A 12,500-nucleotide genomic window follows, 5' to 3' on the forward strand; every position below is an offset into this window, starting at 1 on the left:
ATCCAAACCCCATTAGAATAGCATGAGTAGTTATTAAGAAAAAAAAAAAAAAATGTAGACAAAGGTGTTGTTTTGAGATATTGCGCTTTTAAGTTGAAAAAAAAAAAATCCAAGCATTTTTCATATATTCTTTTAGAATTTTTATCTCTGCACCAATCTTGATATATTCTACAGCATTGACATGGTATTATAAATGATAGCTAGTACCTGGTCCCCAGTTTTACAAGGCATTACATTATCAGTTGTTTCCATTTGCTGTGTGATGAGGGTGTTTCAGTGGGGGGGCATATATGATGGTGTTGACTCAGGCATCCTTGACGTTGATGGTTGGGGCGAAGCACAGTCATGAGGAGGATGTGTGAATGTGCTAGGGGAAGGAGAGAAGGTACTTGGGGACGAGGGAGATTACGCGTGAGGTGGTGGAGTAGCGCGAGACGATGTACTCTCGCTCTCATCAACCTCTCCAGCAATGTCAGAACTCTGGTGTTGTCTCTCACGAAGCTGTTGCATCATTCTTTTATGTCTTTCTCGCAGCATATGTTTCCTCTTGGAATGTCTTCCCATTCGTATAAGAAAAATTTGAAAATTGCGTAAAATAAACAAGTTGTCCAGAGAAGCGACAGACATCAATTGACTCTTATCTCATGGTGATGGTACCACGAGAGAACTCATGAGCCCTCTCAGCTGTCTTAGGTGTTAGTTGCCAGCTAGCCTTTATAAGTGAATGAAAATACTTTGCATTTGGCCATTTTTATTGCAATAAGATTACTTAGTTTAATATATTTGCACGAACATGATACAGCGGGGATTGAAGGTGTAGTGGGAGGTCAGTGGGGGTCAGATAATTAGCTAACTCCTTTATTTTTACGTATTTCCCAGAAATATTACAGGACAGGGTTGCCAAAGGCCTCCAAATTACATCAAATTTAAAAAAATTGTTGAATATATTGAAAGATATTCTTTAACCCACTCACGCCGGATGACGTGCTGACACGTTTCGTGGTTTTCGCGTCCGACGCCGCCGACGAGATATCTGGCCAAGGCGGACGCTCGGGGTGAGCGAGCGGGCAGCCCAGGCTCGCGGCCCGTGCGCCCGAGAATCTCGAAGCGTTCGGATGATGCGTTCGAAAACCTCGATATAGCGACCGTGCAAAGCCGGAATGGCCCCGGCGTGAATGGGTTAAAAATTGACTGCGATGGCCACCTTAAATTTTATTAGCAACCCCTTCTCCCTTTTGGGAGGGAGCCACACAATTCATATAATGTTTAGTTGAGATGTAAAATTCAGATTTTAAAATAAAATTTGCTTACCTGTAGTGTATGTATCCCTATGCAGGCCATCAAACATCCATTACACCTAATCAGGCAGGAGAAAGCTTGGATTCAGTATTTTGACAATGAGTCTCTTGGGCTGTTTATTAATCATTGTTTTTCATACCCTCTTGAAGATATGATTCCTCTGATAAAGTTCATGATAGCACAGCCACAAACCATTTGGTTGCAAAAGAATGAGCAAAATTCAACTGCCAACATGATTGACTTCTTAATTTTTATCCTTAATTTTTATCCAGTCTATGATTGGTCAAAAAACTGCAGCAGTCTGTTATTTACTGCTATCAGCTGACATTTCATTGTATTGAAAATATTTATGTTATGAGTCAGGCACCATTATATGTTATTACATGGGCAGTTTTTAGTTTAGTTTGAAGATTTTCATTTTTTTTAGTTATTAATTTCATAGAATCGCTTTTGGTAATCTGTTTTGTATATGTTTTTGCAGAAGAACTGTCCCAGAGGCCCAGGCTGAAGCTGTTGCCAAGGACCAAGACGGATCCTGTAAATCAGCAAGCGGAGACTTCACAGTCATCCAGCATATTTGGCGGAGCTAAGCCTCGTGAGGAAAAGGCTGCGCAAGAAGAACAGGCGTAAATTAGAGATCTTGCATCTCTCTCCATCTGTAGCAGGTTTGTATGCATATTTTCCCTCAATTCAGGATTGCAATATTGTGATACTATATCTCTACTGCTTTCACATTCTCTGTCATCCATCTTGCCCTTACTGCCAAATATATATAGTGATTCATAATTCATTTTACTTTTTGGTATTAATTTAAAAAGTACTTGGCTAAATCCTTCAAGGATGTTTAAAAAATGAAATTCTCATGTCTGCTCCTTTTTCATTTACTTGGTATCTTGTACTGCTAGGAGGTAAATTTACACTATTCTAGAAACTGTTTTCAGTCATTTTTCATAGGGATAAATTGTTTCAATGCTCTATATAATGAAAGTGAACTCTTCATCCTTAACCCATTCATGCCGGGGCTGTTCTGGCTCTGAATGGTTAGAATGCCGGGGTTTTCGAACACATAAGCCTAATGCCTCGGGATTCTCGGGTGCACTAGCCTGGGCTGTCTGTTCGCTAACCCTGAGAGCCGGCTTTGACCAAATATCTCAGCGCCCGGCGTCTGACGCAAAAACCACAAAACGTGTCAGCACGTCATCCGGCGCGAATGGGTTAAATTAGTATAGAGAATTGCTATTATTGTTATTATTTTAGCTCCAGTAAGCTGAAGAGAGATAAACCACCACTTGGTTAGTACATTGACAAATTTCTTGCAAAGAAAACTAATGGAGGATTATTAGAATAGGAACTGATAAATTTTTCACATGGTGTTAAGAAAGTTGCTTTGAGGGATATCAGTTTTTTTAATAGCCAGATGGATTGAGTAAGGTGTTTCCAGTGAATGAGTGATGAGCAATGTGTTAAAATTACCTTTTTCTGTATTGTTCACAGATGGAGCTAATGTCCTGCTCAGTTGGACCTGCATATTTTGGTTGAGGCTTTTTTTTATTCCTGCACTTCGCTGTCTGTACGAGGACCATAGATTTTGGCCCCACCCTCAGCATTGCATCAGTAGAGTTGGGCTGAAGCTGTCCTTGTTTACTACTGAAGCTTAGTTTTTGGTAAAGCAGTAATGATGTGAGATTTGTACTGACTATAACTGCAGTGTTTCAACATGCTGAGGTTATTCAACAAGAAAATTGTACTGTGTGGGTTTGTGTATTGTGACATTGAGCTTGCCCAGTGATTAGAACTTTATGTGGAAGTGTTTACAGACTTCAAAAATTCCTAGACCTTTCTAATCTCTATTGCTTTGTATGAGATGTGACTACTCCATTTGGTGTTGTGATGGAATGTGTGAAATTAACTACAATGTACTGACTAGTTTTCACACAGTGTAAGCTACCAAAACCTGGTAAACTGTGGGATCCTGAAGAAGGTGAAATACAAACCCTTGGTAGCCGCAGAGCTTGCATATGAAGCCCGCCAACTTCTCCTTTTTAACCCTTCTATGTACGCAAAAAATTCTTATCACATGCCACAATGTTGTCTGGTCAAATTGGTCGTTAGTATATTATGCCTTTAGGATTAGATGACAGACAGCACAGTGGCGTGTTGTACATTAAACTAAGTATAACTATATTGTTATGGAACTACACATTCGGGCATTCTTGGCCTTTGCCAGGGCATTCCTTTGTTTAACAATATAGTTGCAGCTCCTAGTTGTTGACTTACTTATTTTTGATGCAGCAGCATACCAGACGTGTCAATGGATACGGGTCTGTTGTGGAACTTGTAGACCCTACATGGGGTTCTTACACCCATGCTAACTCACATACCAGATCCACTATTAATTGCACTGTGGAATCTTTTAATTTTTTGAAAAATCTATTTCTAGTGAGGAATTAGGTAATTTTTTTTTTTTTCTTCCACCCTTTTTCATGAGTTACTGCGTGTTTCATTTTTGTATCCTGTATTTTTATCCAGTGATTGAGATGTAATATGTCTTATGTCATTTGAATAATTTTTTTTTTCTTTCTTTTTAATATAAACTGGATCTTGTGTGATTCTGTCCAGACTGTACAGATCACAATAAACTTAAGGAATTTCGAAAGGGAATTTTACTTTGTAATCCTTAAATGTAAATCGTCAAGAGTAAATGGTGTTAGATATTGATTGGTCTTAGAATTCTGATGTTTTGATTTCTTATAGTATGTTGTGAAGCTAGAATTCCACTCTGTAGTTTTGTTTCTTTTTGTGAATCGTTTACTAAAAATAGTAATTTGAATGCTAATGGATAATGTTAACCCCCAGTTTCAGAAATGCATTGTGCACATTAATTCAATGATCTGCTTATTGCAAAAATTCTTGTACAGAATATTTGTGACAAAAATATTTATCATTAAAATGTAAAGAAATAAAAGTTTATGGTTTTCAGCTGCTTATCCACAAAATATACGTGTTCTGCTAAATATGTCTTATTTAACTTTGGAGTGTTATTGGTGCTGGGAAACAGATCTCATACACAAGTTTGTTTTACTTTTTTTTTATGACATTCCTCTGTGTGAAGGATTTTTTAAACATAATTACACATTTTAGATCTCTGTATTGTGTAGTCCATTCATGAAATGAAGTAACATATTTTAACTTGGTAATATTTTATGATGGATTTTTTTTTTGTAATCCTGATTTGATTTGGTATGAATAACTTCAATTAACTGTTGATATCAAATGTTCTCTTTGTTACATATTGTAATATTGTATAAATGAATTTACTGTTTGGTTTTCTTGTCATTATGCAATGATCTTAGTACATGTTCATGTTAATTGGCTTTCTACTTTTCATGTAAATTTTACATTATAGATTGTAAATTGTAGTTTTATTAAATAATACTAGAAAGCACTTAATTTTTAAAAAGCTAGATGGATACACAATATGTGATGTCATGCATGTTTCATGGATATCCAGTACAGGTTAGCCATCAGTCACTTTAGTAAGTGTGAAAGTACTTCGATATATGTCTAATAGAGTCATGGGTTTTGAATTCCGAATGTAAGTAATTGCATCCTAATATGAATTGGTGAACTATAACGGAGAATTCACTATTTGTATGTAGTATCTATTAATTCCGTAGACCAGTCCATTCCATTCCATGGTAGAAAATTTGAAATTCATGGCCTCACTTTTTTTTTTTTTACTGTGGAATTACGGGCCATATGGAGTTGTGTGTGTGATTGTATCATTTTAATGAAGTGAACTTGAATTTGCTACAAAAGCACAGATATGTGATGAATAACTCAAGGAATATGTAGATTTGAAAAGGAATGATATAGCTAAAAATGGTATATTAAGTATTGTAGACTACCTTGTTGCTTGGTGTAATCATTTATCAGCTTGTTAGACTGTATTTGATATTTGTATAAAATGTCATATATAAACTCAAGACAAGTTCTTGGCCCAGTTTTCATGGCAACTTCAAGTAGGAATGAGGAAGCCTTTTTCCTGAAATGTCATTCATTAACAGCAATATATGACCATTAGCTTCGAAATTACTTTATATTCCACAATATATTAAACAATACCAAGCTTTAACAGTTGGGCATTACCAGTTATAGGACAAATTATGATTTACATTACACTCTACTGAACATGCATGTAGTCATAAGGCACTTCGGTTTTTGCAGGGAAATATACAAGTTATAGTGGTTAATTTCTCCATTATTATGCTTGTATGGAGTACCAGTAGGGCCCCAGAACACATTATAATGCATATATTGAAAAAGTGGTTGATGCTAAAAGTCCACAATTGCCTTGGCAGATAATTCTTAGTTTTAGATGCTTTTGTGTTGAGAAGATTTGATATTGTGCAAATGTATATGACAGGAGATGTAAATTTATATATAGGTTAGTATAGTTTGCATTGCATTTTGCATTATTGACTAGGGGTTTAGCCGAAGTACATGGGAAAATGTGTTTTTAGGTTTACCGGATAATTCCAATGAAACGTAATATTTATTATACTTTTGCTTTATTGCTCAACACACTTAACAGTTTCATCAATATACAAAGATGGAAACTAAGGCAGATATTTAGATTTGGTTTTAAGTAATATTTAGTGATTGATTGTCATTCCAGTATTCCTGGTATAGATTGTATATGAGCAAGTCTTGTTGAAGCCTTTTAGAATTTTCCCACAAACTTTGCAGCTGATCAGCTTGAAATGACCTTACATACATCAGTGATTAGGAATTGTTTCCATCTGCATTTTACAAAATTATTGCTGGATGTTCAGATTTTGTCTTGATAGCCTATTGTCTTCTCATATAATTTTACATTTTTTCTCTCTCCCACTACTTCTATCTATGGTTTGTTCCTATCTTAAATATGTATAAAGTCAGTTTTGATATAAGAATACACTGAAAGTAAACTTTTTTTTTAGCATATTAAACAAAGCCTGTGACTAGTTGCACACAAACCTAAGCTGACAGTCCATACGCTCTACTGTAATGTGCAACATGGCTGACTGTTAAAACATACAAAGAACATGGATCTTTCATAAATTATAAGATTTACTTACATTTTATTCTGAAAGGACTTTATGATGAAGTCAAAGTACTATTCTATTTAAACACAAAAGGACTCTCATGGTGCAGGAGAACAGATTAGGCCATTCTCAACATATCACAGACAGTAACTACTACTAAAGAAAATTCACACATGTATCCATGCCATGAAGGTCCTTTGGTATTCATTTGAAAGATGTTATGACTCCAATATGTTAAACTTATCTGATAAAACAAATATCTACATAAAAATATTTACTTCCTACTTATCTGTAGACTATGTCACAAAATCACAGTTTCCCAAACAAATATTGCAAGAAAGGCTACACTACGGATGCATCAATGTAAAGAAACATTTCACATAACACAACATAGAATCACAGACTATACCATGACAGTAATCACTGACTATTTCTTAGTGATATACCTAAATGAACTGTACATGTACCAAGATGTACAAAGGAATAAAGATTATACAAAAGAATATAAAGATTATCCACACAAACCAACTTAAATATGAAGTTCTGTAAAAAATCAATCAATTACTTCAATGGGGGAAACAGATAGATGCACAGCAAATTAATTTATTACAAAGAAAGGCTTTAAGAACTAGTTGCAATGTGATTCATGTTATGATTGTACTTTGTGTATTACTTACAAAACATTGAGAACTAAAATGATCACATGATTTAATTATTATCAGGAAAATATGATTAAGTAAAAAAAGTGACCATATATTTTTCAATACCATATTGATATGGAATCCCCCACACTAGACTGAGGATCTTCAATAGTAATCATCAGGGTCGTCTTCATTAAAGTTGTATGACCTCTTGATGAGGATATAATCTTTAGTCTCCTCTTGTGGAGGAGTGTTGGGGAGCGAGTAACCAGATGTAGTCACTTGGCTAGTCCTCTCCTCGGTGGCTGAGAAACGGGATGAAGCGACCGAGCCAGCTGAGGGGACTGGACCGGCTGAGCGAGTTGAGCGAACGGGGCTACTGCAAGAGAAGGGGTGCTCGGTTAGGCTATTTTATAGTAGACAAAAAAAAAAAGAGAAAAGAAAGTGAGAGGATAGCTTTTGTGGTTTTTGAGGAGAGATTGAAGTATTCATTTATCAAAATACAAAAGAGATAAGTTGCATTAACTTCTAGTGGGTATAGAATAAAATATATTTCAAAATATGTGTCTCAAGAACCATAATTACCTAACAAAGTATTGGGTTTATGGAATCTTGTCAAATTTCACTATTTATAAACTAGGGTCTAAAAAAGCAAGGCCAATTGTGAATAACAATATGTTTAATCTTTATATATTTTACTAATGAATAACTATTTAAGAATGCACTAAAACTGTGTAAATGGAGTGTGCATGGAGAAAGTAATGTGTTTTTAGAATGCAAAAGAAGCTGAATGAATGTATCTTGTGACAGGCTTTTGTTGCATGTTTAAATGTAGGTTTTATTTTAATTTCATTGTACATTTTTATCTGTTTTGGTGAGATTTTTTTTCACTAATATAATACATGCAAGAAAGATGCAAGTACTTGCTATCTAAACACTTTCATTTCTTATTCAGATAAGCAAGTATCATATATCCCCTCTACTGCTAAATAAGAAGATAAAAAAAAATATATACATATAAATTATATTTTATATATATATATATATATAATTTTTCTTTTATTAGCATCAACACTATAAAGAGTTATCAAAATCATTTACTTTCATGCAACCTCTGCAAATGAAATGAAAATGCAATAAAAAAAGTCAAAGATCTTAATTAGAAAATATACTATTGCATACACTGTTCAGTTTCATAGCAAAAAAGCTGGAAAAAATGTCAGCATGCCATAAGGCAAAAAATATCTTCCTCTTATTTTGTAATTCTTTTTTCTCATAGCCTTTACTATGATCTCGCATGCTGACTTTCCTATGTAACTGACCAACTATACATGAAAACAAAACCAAGAGGCATCAGATGGAGCAGAGGAGGTCATTCTAATGAAGAGCTAACTTTACTAAATAATACTAATGGTACAGTAATGATACACCAACAGCAGGCAAGCAATCGCACCAACTCTACATATTGATGAGGACTTCGAAGAGAACAGGAGTGCCTCAGTGTCTTCTACTTCTCTCCATGCTGAAGAGATTGGGCTTCCATAGGATCTACTGCAGTGTTGGTAGGTATTTGCAAGTGCCGAGTTTTTCGTGCTGAGAAAGCACGTGATTTCTTTTCTGATTTTAATAGCCCCTCAATTGAGGCTGTTGATCGGATAAAGAAGTTCATGATACCCACTGAGGGTGTTTTTACTCGCTCTGCAGGAGTAGTTCTGCCAGAGGCAGAGGCACTTGCTTGAAGTGCAGACTTGTTCCTTGAGGAAGAGTCACTTCCTCTCGTTCCAGGAGTCATTCTTCCTGTAGAAGAAGCACTCCCTCTTAATCCAGGAGTCATTCTTCCTGTTGAGATTGCACTTCTTACACCAGGGGTAATTCTTCCTGCAGAAAAGGCACTTCTTCTTACAGCAGGAGTGTTTCTGCCAGTGGTGGGAGAACCCCCCTCTGGGGAATGCCTGTCTATGGCAGGGGCTGTGTTGCTTTGTACTGGTGGCTTGCTGCCTACTGGAGTGATCATCCTGCAGGTGTGAGACATAGGGAGTTTCTCTAATAAACCAAAATTGTCCACTTGGTCTTATCTTAACATATTATATGTAGGCACATATACAAACATTAGTATTTTGCTCTGATATTATATTCAGAAATAAAACATGACTATTCACAAATTTTCATATAAAGGGTTTTCCATAGTTAAAGTTTGTAAATGATGCTCAACATCCTGAGTAAATATATTTAATAGGTTTATTTCTGACAATAAATTAAATTTACAATCTAAGGTCAAATCTGCATGCTTCATTTCCTATAATGAGAGCAATAACACCATGCTTTAAAAAAATGTTTTTGTGCATTTCATTCAGTTCACCTTAATTTGGAAACCTTACATATTAACATGCCTTTTAAAGTCTTATCGACATTCTTGGTTTATTTATTTCCTTTAGCTGGCAGACTTTTAGGAAGGCAATGAACACAAAAAAATATCTTCAGCAGATCAAACAGTTCTAGACCAACATACCATTAACTGACGGATGAAAGTGAAGATTAGTCAGCCAACCTCAAAAGAAATATATAGCTATAAAAATGTACATAAACATATGTATACAGGTAAATTATTTAACAAGCAGTCATATATTTCATAAATTACTTAGTCTCTGGCCTGCAGAGGCATTTGGGGAAAACCGCTCGGACCTAATCCTACTGATGTACTACAGACCACCTAAAGGCAGTCCCAGCGCTGTGAGAGTCGTAGGGGAATCGACCATTGACAAATATCCTGAAAGACATCACAGATCATACCATACATGATGGAAGACACTCAGTGGAGTTTCTCCCTGTCTGGAAAGATGGGTTTAAAAAATTGCTCATGCTCAGTAGGACATTGTGTTATGGTGCTTTGTACATAGATAGAGATAATAGGGTATAATGGAAGGAGGTTTTGGGGCACTGTACATGAAACCAAAGTCTCTACTATGCATTTCATTAAAGCCAGTAGGAAATACACTTCTCTACTGAATGTAGCAATGCCACAAATCTTAATTACAAAGTAAGAAAAAATATGCTTATATATGTTGTCAAATCTTTACTGAAATATCAAGTTTCATTTATGAATCAAGGAAAAAAAACTTTTATGTCATTAAAAGGCCAAAAAACAAGAATCAAGCAAAAAAATGGACCTATATATATTATGTTTATCATAATAAATAAGCATCATGACAAACTTACAAACACAGTAACCTGTGTACACACAAAATAAAACCCAGCTGCGATAAGAATAGAAAAATAAGTAATGTTTTAAATCCGACCAGATTGCTTATCACAAAACATGTATGATGGGCAAATCTGACTGGATTCAAAATGTCACTTTTTTTGTTCTTTTTTTCAGCTGTGTCTCATTTCATATAAGTACTGTACCATGTGATGTATTAGCTTTAATGTCAAGCAAGAAGTTTTAACGATTTCGTTATGTAAGCTCTCACTGCACAACCAAACAAGCAGGCAGGAATGTCCTTTATGATTTGGGACAATCAAGTTATAAATAGCAATACAAATTAGAGATTATAAACACTATTTAAGTTTTTATTGATTTAGTTAACTCTAAACCAACATGCAAATGTATGTTACTAAGAGCTATCAATGTTCTCACATTTGGTAAGAATCCGAAGAAAAAAGTTATTTCCTTATTTTCATTTTTCTTATCAAACACATTAATGTCGTGTAGTTAATGTACAGTTGACCCCTTTGCATTCAAAAACAGCTTGCATAAAAGCTGATAGATGAACTTGTCATATATACTTTCTAAATTGCACTGCATGAAAATAAGCAACCTTGCCAATCACATTTCAGATGTTAACCTACTTCTTTAATAGGTTACTTAATTTATTCAGTAGAAAATGTAGTTCTTCTATTCCCATAATATTATAACTGGCATATTTCTATTTCAGTCTCAATATTTGATTTTAACTATATTTAACAGTAATTACGGTTTGGTTATATGTACTGATGCAGGGATATGTAGAGCACCATACCACTTGCAGTAACAGTCTACACCGTTCCTTTATTGATTCATAGTACATTACAGGCTCTGTGAATGACCTACCATCCCTCACTTCCACAACTACCCTTTTGTAGTCTAAAATGACACCCTTCAGTAAGTGATCAATGTCCCATAACCTTGTATTAGTTACACCCGTGCATCACACGTAATAATTCTGTGCCACGATTTTCATATATCATCACAATGGATCATGCATAAACTGCCAGATCTTACAATCTTGGAAAAAAAGAAAAATAATATATTTGCCAGTAACAATCTTTTTTGACAGTTAATTGAATTAGTTTTTTTTTATCCATTCTACACTTAAAAAAATATATATATATAAAATATATAATATATATATATATATATATATATATATAATATATAAATATTATATATATATATATATATATATATATTTTTTTTTTTTCTACAACTATATATTAAACAACATGTTCATAAATATATAAGATCTATTGAGAGTCTAATGGGGGCGAGATACAAAACTTGAATCCAAAAGATGGTTACAGCTAAAAAAAAAAGTTAAGATGTAGAATTCACTTCTATTAAAAAAGTATTCCATTGCAATAAAAAAAATCTTAAAACATACCCATCATCATACGAAGAAAAAAACAACAGATACAAAGGACACTTCTAATAAAAATGGTGTTCCATTGCAATATTAAGAGACTTAAACATATCCATCACCATATCCGCCCAAAGGGTCGTTACACATGCACAATGCCTCACCACGGAGTAAGCAGACTTACTTCGAGGTTGCAGACGTGTTCATCAATTGCACAGGTGACGGCCCGACACGCGACCTCCCGCTGAGGGTGAGGATTTCGCTGCGCTTGTAAGTGAGCTCGGTGCCACAGCACAGCCGGTGCATCTTGGTGCGGAACTGCCGGCGGGAAGGAAGGGGGGCGTTAGCTTGGCGCGGGTGGGATGCAGCTGGTCGAAGGGGGTAAGATACACGGGGATAAATTGTCAATAGATAAATGGGTAGGGATGTTTGGAGAGGAAGGAGGAAAGGGTGGAAGGAAGGAAGGAAGGAAGGAAGGAAGGAAGGAAGGAAGGAAGGAAGGAAGGAAGGAAGGAAGGAAGGAAGGAAGGAAGGGAAGGAAGGAAGGGAAGAAGGGAAGGAGGGAAGGAGGGAGGGAGGGAGGGAGGGAGGGAGGGAGGGAGAGAGGGAGAGAGGGAGGACGGGAGGGAGAGAGGGAGGAGGAGAGGGAGAGAGAGAGGACGGGAGGGAGAGAGGGAGAGAGGGAGGACGGGAGGGAGAGCAGGAGAGAGGGAGAAGATTAAGAGAGAGAAAGAGAGAGAGATACAGCCAGAGACAAAAGTACAGGCAGACTTACCGTGTCATCAAACGTGGTTCGACAGCCTACTATCGTGAAAGCGAGGATGAGCGTGAAGGCACAGAAGGCGACGTGTAAGCTG

The 12,500-nt window shown here is 35.9% G+C and overlaps 2 protein-coding genes across 6 annotated transcripts in view; one reads left to right on the plus strand and one right to left on the minus strand.

Annotated features, from left to right (window-relative positions):
- Positions 1-4,313, plus strand: part of LOC122265896 (eukaryotic translation initiation factor 4H) — a 17,135-nt gene extending 12,822 nt beyond the window's left edge. For both annotated transcript variants that reach the window (XM_043035361.2, XM_043035362.2), the window contains exons 6-7: positions 1,781-1,964; positions 2,794-4,313. In XM_043035361.2, coding sequence (XP_042891295.2) covers positions 1,781-1,929 — 149 coding nt within the window. In that variant the 3' untranslated portion in view covers positions 1,930-1,964; positions 2,794-4,313. The remainder of the gene's footprint in view (positions 1-1,780; positions 1,965-2,793) is intronic.
- A 1,540-nt stretch (positions 4,314-5,853) lies between these two features.
- Positions 5,854-12,500, minus strand: part of LOC122265894 (uncharacterized) — a 41,254-nt gene continuing 34,607 nt past the window's right edge. Inside the window, exons 25-28 of one of the 4 annotated variants that reach the window (XM_086545848.1) lie at positions 12,419-12,500; positions 11,828-11,961; positions 8,481-9,042; positions 5,854-7,406 (exon numbers count right to left, since the gene is read on the minus strand). The exon at positions 12,419-12,500 is cut by the window's right edge and continues 96 nt beyond it. In XM_086545848.1, coding sequence (XP_086401974.1) covers positions 8,535-9,042; positions 11,828-11,961; positions 12,419-12,500 — 724 coding nt within the window. In that variant the 3' untranslated portion in view covers positions 5,854-7,406; positions 8,481-8,534. Of the gene's footprint in view, positions 7,407-8,480; positions 9,043-9,665; positions 9,795-11,827; positions 11,962-12,418 lie in introns of those variants that run through there. The other 3 variants (XM_086545850.1, XM_086545851.1, XM_086545849.1) reach the window with 3 other exon arrangements.

Source organism: Penaeus japonicus, unplaced genomic scaffold (assembly GCF_977035675.1).
Source record: "Penaeus japonicus unplaced genomic scaffold, GWHDUDI00000001_assembly GWHDUDI00000017, whole genome shotgun sequence".
Taxonomy (NCBI): domain Eukaryota; kingdom Metazoa; phylum Arthropoda; class Malacostraca; order Decapoda; family Penaeidae; genus Penaeus; species Penaeus japonicus.